At 39.2% G+C, this 17,477-nt stretch overlaps 1 protein-coding gene across 1 annotated transcript in view; it reads left to right on the plus strand.

Moving 5' to 3' along the window:
• Positions 1-3,731: 3,731 nt before the first annotated feature.
• The window catches only part of LOC139283777 (dmX-like protein 1), a 46,441-nt gene continuing 32,695 nt past the window's right edge, over positions 3,732-17,477 (plus strand). Inside the window, exons 1-14 of the mRNA XM_070903814.1 lie at positions 3,732-3,818; positions 4,969-5,094; positions 8,305-8,382; positions 8,959-9,034; positions 9,217-9,361; positions 9,676-9,742; positions 9,928-10,112; positions 10,973-11,177; positions 13,315-13,495; positions 14,091-14,267; positions 14,425-14,666; positions 15,508-16,225; positions 16,710-16,831; positions 17,306-17,395. Of these exons, the coding sequence (XP_070759915.1) occupies positions 3,732-3,818; positions 4,969-5,094; positions 8,305-8,382; positions 8,959-9,034; positions 9,217-9,361; positions 9,676-9,742; positions 9,928-10,112; positions 10,973-11,177; positions 13,315-13,495; positions 14,091-14,267; positions 14,425-14,666; positions 15,508-16,225; positions 16,710-16,831; positions 17,306-17,395 (2,499 nt within the window). The remainder of the gene's footprint in view (positions 3,819-4,968; positions 5,095-8,304; positions 8,383-8,958; positions 9,035-9,216; positions 9,362-9,675; positions 9,743-9,927; positions 10,113-10,972; positions 11,178-13,314; positions 13,496-14,090; positions 14,268-14,424; positions 14,667-15,507; positions 16,226-16,709; positions 16,832-17,305; positions 17,396-17,477) is intronic.

Raw genomic sequence — 17,477 nt, forward strand, 5'->3', positions numbered from 1 at the left:
ACATGTCAGCCACTTTAATTATTCATGGAGTGTCTGTCCCATTTATCTCCACATGCTTTAATTGAGTTTGAAGTCTCCAACCCCCCATCCTCAGTCACTTCCCCATTCAACAATGTTTTGCCCTTTACAGTGGAGCTTGGGCTGAATGTACGAAAATACAGTGCAAGTAGAAATTAAGGAGTGAGGTGCTGGCTAAATATTACATAGAGTATATATATAAGATTATATATTATGCTGTGCTTATTCTGTGTTCATGAAAGGAATCTCATCGTGTTTGCAAGACTTAGAGCCATATTTCCGTCAACCATTCGCCATGATACGAAAATAGCAATAATGTGAAATATTTATACATGCTTATATCTAGGATGAAAAAGGGAAATATGTTCAGGAAAAAGAAGAAAAAAAATCATAGGAGATAACAGGGGCAGGAATGCTGGCCCAGTTCAATCATTTGGACAGGTCAAAGTAAACTGGAATCCAGTGTATTGAGCAAGAGTGACACCCTGTGGTTATTTAAGCTTAATGCTATGACTTCAAACAACTCCCACCCCACCTCTGTCCCTCTTCTCAGACAAGAATAGAGCATAAAAGATACATTTAGATTCAATTTCCAAACATTTGACCACACATTGTGGAATATAATTGAACACCACTAAAGTCAGAAGTTGAAAATTATAGATTTAGTGCACACTCAACAAAAAAAACAGGAGGAACATAGTTCATTGTTCATGTTGACAATATATAGGACATGTGTCGGCCCTCTGGCTCTGCCAGGGTCTGTGGGTTTGTGTCTTGCCCTGGGCTGCTGCTTGTATTTTGTGTTCTCCCTTCAGGTCCTGGTAAGCAGAGTTTGGATTAGTGCAACTGGGTGCAACTGCCAGTCCATCCAGTATGCATTTAGGATCAGCCGTCCCCATTCTTCCTCTCTCTCATTTAACCGCTGGCTCTCCCTGTCTCCCTGTTGCACCACATGGTTTCTTTTGTTTGGTTTGGTTTAGATGGAGGCTACTTATCTTTATTGTACCCCATACAACACTGCACTTTCACGCACTCACTCACTAACACTACTGATTTACTGATTGACCATTTCATACATGTAGTTAATGTATTCTGTTTCCGTTCCTGTAAATAAATATCATTGTTTGTTCTTCCCACCAAAACCTGTGTGCATTTCCCTCCTTTGGTCACAGCCTAAGAGCCACACCTGGGGCGGTGTCCACTAGAGTGGTGGAAGAAGTACTCAGATCGTTTACTTTGGTAAAAGTAGAAATAAAAGTGCTGAATTCAAAATGTTACTTAAGTAAAAGTACAGAAATATTGTCAGCAAAATGTACTTAAAGAGTCAAAAGTAATTATACAGAATGGCTCAGTGTTATATTATTATAGAATATTATATTATTCCACCAACAAATACATGTACAAGAGCATTCAAATGTTGTAGTCGGTCAATGAGGAGCTAATTTGACATACTTTGTATACTACTGGGTAGATTAGTATTATGCTGCATAGTGTCATATTAGCATATATGTTTTTATGTTAAAAAGTAACTAGTAACAATAAGTGTCAAATACATGTAGTGGAGAAAAAAGTACAACATTTTCCTCTGAATTGTAGTGTATTAGTAAAAGTAAAAAGCAGCATAAAATGGGAATACTTATGTAAAGTACAAGTATGTCAAAATTGTACTGCAGTACTCGAGTAAATGTACTTACTTTCCGCCACTGACTACAACCACAATATTTTAAATGTAGAAACTACACAAGATGAAATCACCTAAAAAGATTGGGAACCTTTATGTTACTTCAACTGTAGGCAGGAGAGTGCAAGTGCCCTCTAGCGCTGCTGTCAAAACGCAACTACAAGGACCATAATGCATTGCAACGAAACAGTCATTATCATGACACATCTTCAACATAAGGAAAAGCTTCCTCCTTGGGAGCGTTGTATTTGCTAACCTTGGGGAGAGGTTGGCTCCTTCTTATGGTTAGCATTTTGAGAGGTAACTAAATAGCAACTCGTCTTGGCAAGCAAGAGGTTGTCAGGCACTGAATGTGTGCCATAAGTGACCTGCAGCTAGCATTGTAGCTCAGGAGCTCGCTAAAAGAGAGCTACACAAGCTAGTGCGCGCTAACGCTAGCTAACTGAGGAGAGCGAATCCGTGACATTTAACGTTGGAGAGATACATTCATGAAAGAGAGCAGTTGAAAGAGGTAACCGTCATCATTGTATCTACAGGACATGTTAGAAAGTAGCCGCACAGGGTAAGTAGCTGATTGCTTTCTCTAACACTGGTGGTGTAATGGTGTTTGTTTTGTAAACTGCAGATGGCTAGCTAAACTTGACAGCTAAGTTAGCGCCATCATTCGAGGACTTTAAAACAGTTGTTGCTAATATATGAAGTGTTTGCTTAAAATAATTGAGACACTTACCTAATTATACGTTTTATCTAAACGGGTGACACAATGTTAGTTGGATGTGGTGTCATTTGCTGTGTTTTAATGTGCTGGCGAGTGAAACGTTATCACGTGAGTTGCCACAGCACAGGAAACATAACGTTAACTCACATTTTCTCCAGTTGTAATATACCGTTACTGCTGCACTTTGTATTAATGTTGTAGGCCAAACGTTGACTTTCAAGGACTTGTTTTCCACAAAAGATGTTATTTTGTTCTGTAACGTTAAAATGACAATAAGTTGTGTATCTTGCGCCTAAAAAGTGATATATATCAGTAAAGCTGTAAGACATGTGATAAGGATTTGTATATTTTGTGCGTGTTAGTTTACTCAGTTGACCAAACCTGTGTCTGCAGCAAAGTTTAGTGGACAAAGACTGTAAGACAAGTTGACACAGAACAAAGTGGATTAACCGGGCTTGCAGTGTTGTAGTAAGGTGTAAGTCTGCACTGTGGTGACCCACTTGGCTCACTGACACCTGCTTTGCACCCTTTTAACAATGGCCTTTTTAGTCTATTGGACTTTGTTGCAAGCATACTGAGGTGACATACTGTACATACAAATGCATTTCTTAAAAGTCAGTGCCAGGATTATCTGTATTATCTTATTTGTTAATGTGACACTGTACTTGTACAGCATCACCTTGCTTGTTCCAGTTCCTATGCATGGTAATTAGTTTGTCAGTAATCAAGCTGACTGCGTTTATTTTGCAGTGAAAGAACTCTCTGATAACCTCTAAAACGGCTGACACGCTAAATGGCACGGATTTTAATATAGGCCAATGGGATCGAATGAGCTTTGACGCCAATATGCCTTTTTCAGCTGTCTGTATGCCACATAGGTTCATCAAGGTCACATTGTGAGACTCATTTCATGCCGTTTTGGATTGGTGCAGAAAAGGCTTAAGAACACTTGATGGCCTGTTTGCACAATGTGGTGGAACAGAAACAATTTGTAGATCATCTATTTCCTCCTTGATAATATGTGTGTAAGTGCAGAGTGTTAAATCAATTTGCAGTCAATACCCGTGAGTCAGAAATATGCTCTAGGCTTGATGTTTACTGAAGCAAAACATTCTCTGTTTACATCTCTCTGTTTTTATGTCTCCCTTCCTTGTTTCCTAACAGAAAGTCTGTAGAGACACTGTAGTGGAGCAAGCTATAGACGAAGATGAACACATCCTTTCCATGGTTTCCTATGAATCTCACCTGGAGTGGGAGGGTGTTGTGAGAAAGGAAAGAGGAGGAAGGAACACAAGGGGACTATAAACAAGAGGCATGAATCTCCATCAGGTCCTCACAGGGGCTGTCAACCCTGGAGACAATTGTTTCTCTGTAGGGAGCATCAACAATGTGCCATTCACGGTAAGATATTTCAAGCTCTTGAAATATTTCCCTCCCAGCCATTGAGGAGCTCTGAGTCTTAGCGGGTGGCCAAACTGATCTGTCAGAACAGACTTTTGTTCATTGAGTTGCTTTTGAGTGTAAACGTAGAAAGCAGAGCGAAAGTACAGTATGGAAAAAAGCACTGATGGCAAGAAGGCTTTGCTAAGGGTAGTGTTACCCCATGGTCTAAGACCAAAGTCAAAGTGATCCTGTCTAGTACCTGGCCATAAGGCAATAGGAATTTTATGTCAGGTAATTTTATGCATCCAATGCTGCTGAGAAGGACTGGTCTTCTATCTTTCAAGGAACAAATCGAGTTAAGCACAGGTGCAACAAAGGATCCATGAATGACAATGATGTACCACAGCCAATATGCTTAACTCCTGAACATTTTACACCTTCATAAGACTTTTACTGCTTAAAAATGAAAACTGTCAGATAAAATAAAAGTTTTTCTTTATATTGGAGCTTTTCTGTTAAAAACAACTTTACATAAACTTCTGGTGTAAATTACTAAAAATCTCAAAATATGAACTCCCTCCATTATTCAGACAGATAGGGATGTGTTAGCTTAGTCAAATGCTTAATTATATCAATGCTAGTTTAAACTTGCACTACAATGGAGCTTATTTCATTGAGTTATGTTAACTGTTGTATTAGGTCGTGCTTAATAGTGCAAAAGTGCTTCCCTCTACTGCAGGAAGACCTTGTTTAGACTGTGCTGCATGTCTGTAATACAAAGGCAGTACCTCTGACTGCTTTTGCACTCTGTGATCTCAAAGCAAACTCTATGAGATACTACTCCCATGCTATTTAGAGAATGGATCAATAGGAGAACTGTTTCTGTCCTTCTGTCCTCTTGTTAAGGAGACACAGTCATAGTGAGTCACGGCACATGTGAAGATCTACTTCTGAGAGCCACAGAAATGGAGCGTAGAATTCTAATCTTATCTACTCTACTTAGTACTCTAGAACTGTCGAATGGTGACATGTTTGCAGTGATATTGGCTCCAGGACAAGTGCAGTTTGAGTGACCCTTCATGCAGTTCTCTCTGGGTGGATCTGACTATCATCGTCATCTCACTGCCCGTCCGTCATGACTTCTTGCTGTCTCCTTGTCTCTTAATAGGCCTATGCCTCAGGTTGTGACGTCGTGATTTTGGGCAGTGACTTTGAGCGACTGCAGATCATCCCAGGGGCCAAACATGGCAACATCCAGGTCGGCTGTGTTGATTGCTCACTGCAGGGTGGACAGGTAAGAGTAATGAAGTGCTGCTCTGTCATGTTGGGTCCTCAGGCTGATGCGCAAACTGGGACATTCCTGAAATGCCATACCATTTTTGTTCAGTACAAACATTTCACTTTAAATTAATGTTTTTAGTTTGCAGCTAATCATCGGAAAAGCATATTCAAATGCAAATACTTGATGGGCATTTTAGTTTTTATCTTTTTATCTTTAAGCCAATATTTTAAGTCAATATTGCATTGTAGATCATATTCATACCCAACCCTTAATACTTTGACAGAGATCAAACTGCAAAAATAGGAGATCGGTGACAAAAAGTGAGGGCACTAAAAAGTGTGTTTTTGCACAGCACAATCACGTACAGTTCTCCTTCCTTTTACTTCACTTTATTTTACTGACCACATAATTGGGGTTGGAGGAATGTGTCTTTGATCAAGTGTGGTAGGCAAGCTCAGTTCAGAGTGTCAGCAAAATCCCAATGAATCCCAACCTAATTTTGTTGTAACTGTAACTGTTTTGCAAGGCACATTAGTGGCAAGCTCTGTTGTCTGCTTAATAAGTGTTGGCAGCTTTTGTTTTCAGGAATGACATTTGTTGGCAACATCAATGGCTCTTTTTAATGAACTTGAGCTTCATGTCATCAACTCCAAGTGAGGGAAAAATCACCCAGTAAAGCAAACGGTGGTACAGCAGGCACATTCAGTGCTGTAATGCCATTGATGATCTCTTTAATGGTTTTAAGTGGTACAAACAAAAGATCTGTTGTGGTGTGTTTGCGATTTGTATGTGGGACAGATTTGCAAAAACGTATTAATGTTATGTAGTCTTTCTGATGTTTCTGATGAGTCTATAAAGACAATAAGAGAATTGCTTGTGTGTACACTTTCTGATGGCTACAGGAATATTTTAAACGTAGAATTGGATCAGATTTTTTTTCTTGTTGTCTTGGAGGATTTTCTGGTGGATTTTGTGAAGGAAGTTGGTGTTGGGCTTAGTCCCATTTGCAAAAAAGTATTTAGGAGCAAGATTAATTATATTGTATATTTTGATTAAGCACTGACCTTAAGTTTGGAATTCACTGTTTCATGTCTATGATTTATACACTCTAAAATGAATAAGTTAAAAGCTAAGACACAGATGTGAAAGTTATAAAACTACTGACACCAGCTGACTCGCTGTTAGTCCCAACTCATGACTAGCTTCTTCTAGAGTCTGGTCCTTTCATCCGTAGATTGATGCCATAAAATCTGCAACTGCAAAGCTGCAAAAGGTCAGGTCTGAATATCTGCAGGGTTTGTTTATAATAATAATACCATCTTGTATTGTTTTAATATCAGTAGCAGTGATTACAAGGGGAAAATAATTCAGAATTTGGAGGATATATGACCAAATGTCACCCGTTTTCAGTTAAAACCCCAAATCACAAATTGTACCATCTCTGCAGACCTCTAATGTTCATCTCCCATACTTCTCAAGCTTGAGAGAGTGCTATAGAATCCCGTCCTGCATTTTTGCTACAGTATTACCGATTCCTCTTTCCAGGATTACTACATCTGCATACATTTGATAAATTACTTGATAATGATATTAGAGCTCATCATTGACAGGCCATCACTGTAATCTGGGTTTATTTTTTTATTGGTGGCCTTGTTAAAACAGCAGACAGGCCTGATTTAATTCAAATGAGGAGAAAAAAAAAAGCTCACCCATTCCTTAACCACTCCCCTCATGTGATGTTTAATCCAATTCAGTTGGGCCAGAAGTAACCTCACATGCCTCCAGCATGGTCTAGCATCTGTTTAAGCATGCTCAGTTGTTATGCTCGCCAGTTCCACCTCACTGCCCCTCTCCATGCTGAGGTATTTGCAATGCTATTTGTTTACACAGCATTGTTCAGCACACATCCCCTGCACTCGTACTGTGTTGTAGTACTTCAGATACGTTTTGTAAGCATTAATGACCCACTGCAATGAAACGCGATGTATTTTCCAAACTTGTTATATTGAACGAGTAATTAGTTATAATTAAACAATAGTGCAGGCTAATTGGTGTTCCACCAGGTTGCGTTGTGAAATTTCATCAAGACAAATTTATTTAGAGCACAAAACAACTCTGTGTTAGACTACCTCACAATTTTAACAGGGAGAAACCTCTGCTAACAGCAGAAAGCAGTGGCATTAAATCAACTTTGTTAGCTAAAACAGCAAATTGTTCCTGGTTAAGTTAACACTGTTTCAAAGGAGCTTTAAGATGTCAGTTATAATATTCTTGCAGCATAATATGATCTCACCAACAAATAGTGATCATTTTAAATTATATACTATATTGACTTGACTACTTTATTCCCTGGACTAGAGTTAAATATATTGTTAGATATGCAAATGTGTTACATTTTGCTCTCCACTGCACTTTGATTACAAATGAATTGTGTTCTCAAGATTTTTTGTGTCTAGAAAGATTTTGTGAGACTGTGCTTGTATGTGAGTCAATTAATACATGCACATTTGCACGTGTGAGTGTGTTGCTCACTCCTTCATGGTATTCATTCTCTGACAGTCGGCGTATTATTTACCCTGTTAGAGACACAGCATGTATTATCCAAGGCTCGGACCTTGTTACGCTTGGTATTTATGGTCATTGCCACAGACATTTCACCCATTCAGTCTGTTTAACATTGTGGCTGTTGGAAAGCACTATAGCATGTAGCCCTAACCAATGCATGAGTGGGATGTGTGCATATGCTAGACAAGACATTCTTGAGTCAACACTGGGTTGTTTCGGCTCAAGGTATTTTTGGTTTGTTGTCCAGGGACTCATTTACTGTTGAGACATGTCATAGTTTATAGAATAAGCTGTAGATTTTTTTTGTTGGCTTTCCAATTAGGATCTTGAATAAGGATCTACATTCATTATTTACTGTATCACGTCAAGAAAAAGGAGTTTACTTCGACAAGAAATATGAGTTAGTAGGCAAAAACATGCAGTCTATTACATAGATATACAGTTGACAATTTTACAATGAAATGTTCTTCGTTGTATCTTTCAAATGTTGTACATTTAATTGTAATCAATAGTTTGAGTTTTTTGCATATTTAGAAATGGAATATAATGTGTGAAATAATATATGGCTCTTGCAAATATGTTTTCATTGATATCTTTTCATTCTGTATTGGAAAAAATTTATGTAACTTGTTGCCTTTTCCTTTTTTCTGCTGACAGATTGCAGCTTCCTATGGAAGCATTGTGTGTGTCTTTGAGCCTGTTCAGCACCCAGATCAAAAAGACACATCGCTGACTGTGAGTAGCCTACATTATCATCCGGTCACAGGCTGGTCATGCATATATTCAGATCATCCTGAAAATCGAGACCTTTCACTTTCAGGCCAGTTGGTATTTGAAATAGAGCAGAATATTTTTCCTCCAAACTCATCAGAAAGTCACCAGGGAGGAACAAATATTTCAAACACACATACACATTCTTACTGAAATATTGCATGAAGTCTTGCAATCATGTTTACCGTTTATTCCTGTTCTATAGCAGTGCAGAAGTCCTAGGTTTGCTGTATCAGTGTTGAACAGCCTTCTGTTGTTAGAGAAGTCAAAGAATAGTCTCAAGGAATGGAAAGATTTTACACATCTTAAAAACAACTCAGTACCTCTTTCATTGCAGAAGTTCCCTACTTTTACAGCTGCTGTCTATGCGGCATGATCACATGTGGATCACATGAGAGCAGCTTCACTGTTGGTTCTTGTTATGCAGTTGTAACTACTGATATGAGGGACAAAAGGAAATTGTTGTTTTTTTAGTCCGATTTCTATCATCGTATTAAAAAAAAAAAAAGAAATGTTCTCTTTATTTTATTTGCACAGAAGGTGAACTGCCAATGGCAGAAGACTGGTCAGTTTGTATTAAAGTCTATGGTACGGAACCTGGCCTGGCATCCCACAGGTACTTTGATGCATTGTGCTCTTTGAAAATACAGAAACACCCAATTTTGTCCTCAAAACACTGTTGGGTTGGTACTATAATTCCAGTACATAAACCTCTCTTGCAGTATATTTTTAACAAATTATATACAAGACCTGGGTGGTATCCGTCCTGAAAGAGTGAATGTGTTTTTGTGTACCCAGGCAGCACTCTCTTAACTGGCTCCAGTAGCCTCCAGTTGTGGTCTAATGTTGACGGTGTTAAAGATGAAGCTGAAGAAGCGGGAAAGCAGACAGAAATGACCATGAGAGACTCTCATTCTGCCTGGAGATGCATCTGGCAGAGCAAGTAAGAACTGTAATGTACTGTGTTTTTAAGATGGTGATTTTATTGCTTTCTGTTATGAAACCTTTAACTGGAGTGTTGTTCTTCCCCAAATGTACTCAAACTGGATAACTTATTACAATATCAACACTATTTTTAGTTATGTACTTAATAGACAATTTGGTAATTGTTTTGATGTTCCAATACTGGTACATTTATTTCAACTTATTTATTCTGTCTTAAACAGTTGCCATTACTTGCTCTATATTATATATCTGAAAATACAGACTTATGTAATATTTAATATTAAAAATACTGTTATTTTGTTTTGTCTGAAGGACGGCCTCTCCGGTCAGTTTAATGAAGTTCTCTCCTGACGGGGAATTCTTTGCTACTGCTGGACAGGTAAGTGGCTTTTATCCGGAGTTGCTAAACCTGTACGGGTTTTGATGCAAACTAGTTTGTGCAAGTTACATTTGCATTGTTTATTCACACTGACAAAGCCAAACACTTCAGGCCCACAACCTACTTGTAACAGCACATCCTACAGCATGGAATCATTTAGATCCCTGTTTGTCTCTCCTCTTCAGGATGACTGCCTAGTAAAAGTCTGGTATAGCACCAGTAAGTGGAAGTCAGGTGTTTCCAGACTCTTCACACCTCCAGAACCCAGTACCAGTGTCCAGGGAGAGCTGGCCTTTTCCTTTGTCTACCTGGCCCATCCCCGCTCTGTTACTGGCTTCTCTTGGAGGAAGACCAGCAAGTACATGCCACGGTACGGACACTGTCAAGGCAGCATTTCACAGCCCCTTGCTACAGCCATGATTCCTTTATTTTCTCAAGTTAACAATAGCACAATAATGACTAAAACAATACCCAGTTGACATAACCTGTTTTACTGGGTAGACGGGTAGTATCTCTTTTTCTGTTTATTTAGCTGCCGAATGTACAGTATTTTGTGGGTGGAATGAAAATGAATGAACTCTTATAAGGAACAAATTCAGAATTGTTACACCATTACAGTCTCACACTGTACATTGTTCTGCCCTGTTTTGTTACAGCATTGCTAATCTTATGTAACCAGTAAATGTTCTCTGAAATTATAATGTGACAGTTCACAGCAGATCTAGCATTTTGGAAACTGACTAGGAAGAGATTACTGTTACTCTACCAATCAGCTCAGAGAATTAACCTAGACAGTAAGACAGTGTTATGCCAAGGCAGAATGATCCAGGTTTTACTGCTATGTTTATGGTCTGTCAATCAGATACAATAACAAAACAATATTATTGTTATTAGTGTTATTCCCCCTTTGGCAATCTGCTCTGTTTGTATATTCCAATTGCTTCCCTTTTTAAGCAAACACGTGTTCTATAAGCATGACCTACATTAGGCACAAGATTAGATTAGTAATTTCTTCATCACCTGTGTCATTAATATTTTTGTTAACCTTCACTTTTTGGCCTTTACCTTAACTTATCTCTCTACAGGTGTTTCTCCTCTGACCTGCTGTTGAATACTACTATTGGCGTTAGATGATAGAAATCACTACTGACAAGTTCAGTGCCCTTCAGCAGACTTCATCCTTTTCCATTACCCCCCCCCCTTTTTCCTTTCCTCCCTTTCTCCTAACAGAGGTGCAGTGTGTAATGTTCTGCTCACCTGCTGCAAGGACAGCGTGTGCCGGCTCTGGGCAGAGACGCTGTTGCCCGGTGACAGCCTCCTGTCTGGTTACCATAACAACCACGCTCCTGGCCAACACAGTGACACACTCAGATGTGCTGGTCAATCTAGGAAAAACACCTGCAATGGGAAGACGCAAGGAAGAACAGCACAGGAAGTAAGCTACTTTAATGTAATTTCTTCTTAAGATAAATACAGTCAGTTTATTTAGGTACAACTAACTAAAAAAACACACCAATACAACAGCCCGGCAACCTTGCAATAAATTATAACCATGGATGTATAAACATTCAGTTTTTGTTGAAACTGTTTTAGATAAGTATTGATTAAACTTTATGGTCATTTTGGAGGCTGTAGTTTCCAGTGCTGTTGCGCTGTACTGCGTTTTAATGAGTGCTGTGTATAATATTTCGTCTACTCTTATTGATATAAATGGGGTGGACAAAATATCAGAAACACTTCTCATTATAACACAGTATAACTGTAGGTGCCAAAAGCTAAGTCGTCAATTTTGGTTACAAAATGCAAACGGAGTCACCATAATGGTATTAAAAATAATTGTGGGAAAATAATTGGCACAAATGCTATGATGTCTGGTTTGCCCCATTTGGGCCCGAAGTAGAAGCCAAGCTGCTGTATTTTCACCATTGCTAATGTAGGACTGAGAAAGAAGATAGGAAAAAAGGCTTAGTGGAGTTAAAAGGTAAAATTAATTGGCTATCAGACATGAAGATGGTTTTTGAAGCTTCGTAGGGCTTAAGTCAGGCATCAGTGAAGAATATTTGCCTCCTTTCTGTAATCTGTGCAACGCTTCAAAATTATAACTTTGACTTTTGATGGTTGTTTTTTTGTCTCATTTTGCTGCTGCTACCTCACATTTGTACTGGTGTTGTCTTCTGCATTAAGTGACGTACGTTGTTGCTGACAGCCTAGCTAGGCCTCAAACACAGTACTTCCATCCATTTTGATATGGACATTTAAATGGTTATGGGTCTCACTGGCACTTACAGAGCTCAGGGCACATTAGATTACAAGAAAAATAGGTATGCAAATTTCTCTGCTATGCCTTGAGGAGAGTCTGTAAGAGTACTTGTGTGGAATTATTCATTAAACATCACAGACTGTGCTGGGTGATGCAGGCAGTAGTCTGAGTTAACTCTCCTCCTCCAAAGCTGAATGGATGGACAGTACTGAGAGAGCCCCCGTTTTAAACTCCATTTTAGTGTGATGCCTGAGGGTGGGATGAGCAGTACAAGATTTCTCACAAAATCAATGAAGTTAATTAAGCCCAAAGTTTCTTGATAAGGATGCTATTTAAGCACCTCCAGAGGAGACAGGGACATGGGATTTCCATCACAACCTTTCAAAAGTATGTGTATCTGCTTTGCACACATCAGTATGGCACATGCAGAGTCAAATGGTAAGTGTACACACATTTGTTATCAATATTTGACAAAGCCTTACAGCTGTAGTATATTACTGCATAAAATCTGAAATTCAAACCCATTATTATGTTAAATATTCTCCATGAACCTATAGATGCTCTGTCTTTCAAATTCTTGGCTGTCATTCATATGAGACTGTTGATACAAGTTGAAACCTTGTCGTTAGCATTCACAGAAGCTCAAGTCTAGAACTGTAGGTATTTACACCTTACTGTGAAACAACAGAAAAACCCCAAATTACATCAAGTACTAAATTACATTTACTTTTATTTTCAGTTCCCTTTACATTCCTCTCGCTTAGCTACTCTTCCATGCTGCCTGTTTCTCTCTGGCTCTGACCCTTTAAATGTAATTTAAACGTCAATAACATTAAATTAAATTCCCATCTCTAAGAGAAACACCTGCTCACCAAAGCAGAGTAGCTCAGGTCAGGCTGGGCGGAGAGTAGTGAAGCCCTGTTAGTTAGAACAAGTTGATTCATTCACATCAACCTCCAAAAGTAGTTTTTAATCTGCTTCTCTGTGCCAGCCTGAAGAGAAACTATGGTGCTTTACCTCCCTGCCCAACCATATAAAACTCTTGTTGCTTTTAGTTATTTAAGAAGATCTAAAACTCTGTGGAGGTTCATGCCAGATCTCATTCTTCCTGTGATTTGTACATACATTTGTAAGTTATGGAAAAAGCATGTTGATAAAGTCAAGGCAATCTACATTTATAAAATATAGATTTAATTTCTGTAACCACAATCAACGTATTTTTGGCATCAGAATTTCAGCATGTTGTAAGTCACAACACATAAAATATTGTTTGTCGATGATCTAACTTGAAGAATTTATGTTTTCCTCACAGTTGAATTTTCAAGAATCATTGCATGGCTCCTTGTATCGGGATGTGCCCCAGCCCTCTCTGACTGGCTGCCTGCCTCACCATCAGAGCCGACACTACAACCACAAGAAGAGCAGCAGCAACATGCCCCATGCCAACGCTCTCTGCCACTTCCACATCGCTGCCAGCATCAACCCTGCCACAGGTTAAACTCAAATACATTCGTTTCTGTAACTAGTTGATAATCCTGTTGATCCTCGTTACCAGTATCCTGTTGAACACCAAACACATTCTCCAAATTTAGTGAAGAATTTGTAGGACACCTACAGTATAGCAACACATTAGTTATTCCTAAACCGTGGAGACTGCATAGATAGTTAGCTCTGCTTGAATAAAATCAGTTGGAGGTCAGAGGCCTTCACCTTGTATTTCTTATGGCAAAAATGCTGTAAATTTTGTAGATTGCCTGAGGTTGTTTATTTAACATCCCAATGAGCTTTTGTGCACAGTGAGAGCTGCTCTGAGTAATTGTATGGCATTTTCATTTTGTTCCTCTGTGTTTTGACAGCTTAATTTGACCTGAATCAGGGAAAAATCTTGTAGATTCTTTCAGCCTTGAGGCTTAGAAGTCTTGTAGAATTGTATTTGTATGCTTGAGTTATGTTTTAGCATACTTCAAACCATACTCGTATTCATTGAAGTTAATTTATTTTTGTCCTGCATGCCCCCAATCTAATGTTATGTAAATTTCTGTTATTCTTTGCCTTCTTTTTCTAAACGTTGTAATGTCTTCATCACAGACATTCCTCTGCTGCCCTCCATCTCCTCTCTGAGTGCCATGGATGACGAGGAACCTGGAGGTCCTTTTACTGTCCACTGGCTCAACAACAAGGAGCTTCATTTCACTTTAGCTATGGAGGTCTTTCTGCAGCAGCTCCGTGGCAGCCTTGAGCAACAGAGCGAATGCTCCCATGAAGGTACAGAAAAATACTTGGATCCGGCATTAATATTTTATTGAAAGCGGTGTGCAACTAGACTCTGACTTTCCAATGTAAAGGTCAGACTTTTATGTATTGCGTTATGCTTGGTCTTACCAATTTACTCTTGGGCACTATGGTTTGCATTCTCTTCCAGATCCTGAAGATGAGGATAACTTTGATGAAGAAGATACTAGTAACAGACCAAGTGACCCCCAAGGACCCGAGTCTGTGGAGCTTCCTCTGGCAGCAGTGAAGCACCAGGTGGACGTGCTGTTAGAGGAGTGGAATAAAGGGGCAGACATGTTGTTCAGTATCCATCCCATGGACGGCTCTCTGTTAGTCTGGCATGTGGACTGGTTAGATGAATACCAGCCAGGAATGTTCAGACAAGCTCAGGTACGTTCATTGGTGATGACAGAGACCCAGAAGTGTTATTATGGGAAACTACAGTAAAGCAAATATTAATTATATTTTTACTTTATAATTTAACGAGCACTGTAAACTAAGCAGACTTTCCTTTGGTCTTTTTGCTCTTTCAAGCAACTTGTTTGTATTCCCTTCTTGTGGGAAGGAATGAATTTATCATCTCAATAAGGTTGTGAATCATTTTAACAGCCGTGATGGTCTAGCTCCTGTTCTAATGGCTTCTCATCCAGCCGTTCAGACAATTATATTCTAATTGTGTGCAACTTCATATCAAATTCAGAAGTCCCTTGATGCGTTTTTATTAGTGGTGAAATAATGAGAATCTCGTGACATAGCAGTTAGTCAGTCAGGCAAGGCAGCTAAAAGAATCCCTAGTTTCATTGGCATTCAGGTTGATTAGGCCTGGCTGCTTTTAATTATATAAAACAGACCGGATCCTGGTATTATTATTAGCATAAGTACTGTTGAACATTATTCTTTTTTACATATATGAAGGGGAAAGTGAAGAAGGCTGGATCCCTCGAGTCTCTATCACTGTCTTAGGGACTGAATTAATTTCAGAAGGTCAGTTGTCACTCAACTTCTGAATGGAGAATAGAAGAATTTCAGCCCTTTGTTTTGAGCTAACCCTTTTGTAAAAAGATTTCATGATCTTCAGTGCCATCTGTGTCATTACCACATTCACATGGGAACTTAAGCTGTTTCAAGCTAAAAAAAGAAAAGAAAAAGTCCTTCTTATCATTAACTCTCTTAGCTGCAAGTTTTAGTTGCTTTACATTTCATTGCTGTGATGTGTCTCTTTCTCTCTCAGGTGTCATTTGTGTCCCGTATCCCTGTAGCATTCCCTACAGGAGATGCAATCTCCCTGAGCCACAGTGTGGTCATGTATGCCTGCAACAAGAATGTGGATCTGGCTATCCAACATGGCAGACAGCGACCGCCTGGGAGCACACTGCCTCAAACCAAATCTGCTCTAATAAGCTACGGAGGTCAAGGAAAATCTGCACCCAGCAGTAGTCTTCGACTAAGCATTTTCACGCCTAACGTCCTCATGATCTCCAAACATGCCGATGGCTCCCTGAACCAGTGGGCGGTCAGCTTCGCGGAGGACTCTGCTTTCTCCACTGTGCTCAGCGTCTCTCACAAGTCCCGGTACTGTGGCCACCGCTTCCACCTCAATGACCTGGCCTGTCACTCATTACTCCCTCTCCTCCTCACCACCTCGCACCACAACGCCTTGAGGACGCCAGAGGCAGACAATATCCTGGCTCCTGCGGATGCCTGCTCCTCTGCTTTCTCTCATTCAACGTCTCTGCCCCGTGGGTCACGGCCCAGCCGCGTGTCCCTGGGTGTGGTTTCCCAGGATCCCAATGCGATCTACAGTGAGCTGATTTTATGGAGAGTGGACCCTGTTGGCCCGCTGTCTTTGTCAGGCGGGGTCTCCGAGCTAGCTCGGATCAATTCTCTCCATGCATCAGCATTTGCTAATGTAGCCTGGCTGCCTACGCTCATTCCCAGCAGTTGTTTAGGTGAGAAAATATTTATATTTTTTGGAGATTTCTGAAGCCTTTTTATTTAGCACAGCTTCATTTTCATATTTCCCTTTGTTTCCCAAACAGTTATTTTGGTTCAGTAATACGAAGGAAATGCAGTTATTTTTTTCTGAATAACTAACTATGGCCAATTGAGACTAGCTTTGGGACATGAAATCTCCATAAATATAATTTCTATAATTTGACAGTCTTGAGTCTGTTTCACCCTCATTTGTATATAAATAAACAAATCCTGTGAAAATAACTAATTTCAACTTCATAAAACCCATAAAAGTTTTACATTTCCAAATAGATTCCAACTAATACAATTGTTGCTGGAGTGTACATAGTTTATTTGACTTGAACAGGAGTCTAGTTAATATTTGCTTGTTTGTTAAATGTACTGTACTTGTTCTTATATTTATTTAGAAAAACGAGTGTAATAAATTGTTACAATTTATGCCTTTCTTTCTCTCTTCAGGTGTGTACTGTAACTCTCCCAGCGCCTGCTTTGTGGCAAGTGACGGCCACTCCCTCAGGCTGTATCAGGCTGTTATTGAAGCTAAGAAACTCCTGAGTGAGCTCTCCAATCCTGAAATATCAGTAAGTCATGAAACAGGATTCTCAAACTCACAACAAACTCTGCAGGGTATAGTCAACATTGCAATAACATTTTTTTATGCTCACCAATAACGACACATCAGTGTTTTCCCTTGAATCAGTGAGGTAATGTGGTGTTGTTAATTTGTCTTGGCACTTCATTAGTTTCAGCCTTGAATGACTTTGTAGAAAAATTACATAGAAACACAATCAAACAACATGTGAGGAATAAGATGAATAGCAGTGATCCAATACATCAGAGTTGAATAAAGCAAGAAGTGACGGTTGATATTTAGTTAATAGTCATTTTTAAGAATATTTTTCTTGCATTGCATATAAACAACAATTTCATTGTTTTCTTTGACGGCTCAAATAATAGTAATATTTTTTTAAATTTTCTGAAGCACAATTGGCTCATTAACTGTATGTTTTGATAATAGTGAAATAATGAAAATGTTAATGTTTGTTTCATTTTAGAAATATGTTGGGGAGGTGTTCAACATCATCAGTCAGCAATCCACAGCTAAACCAGGCTGTATTATAGAACTGGATGTCATTACTGGCTTTGTAAGTATACATTATGTATAACTGTGTATTTAAACAAAGGTGCCTTGCTCTTGCTCTCTCTCTGATCATTGTCTGTCTTTTC

This window comes from Enoplosus armatus, chromosome 4 (assembly GCF_043641665.1).
Source record: "Enoplosus armatus isolate fEnoArm2 chromosome 4, fEnoArm2.hap1, whole genome shotgun sequence".
Classification (NCBI taxonomy): Eukaryota; Metazoa; Chordata; class Actinopteri; order Centrarchiformes; family Enoplosidae; genus Enoplosus; species Enoplosus armatus.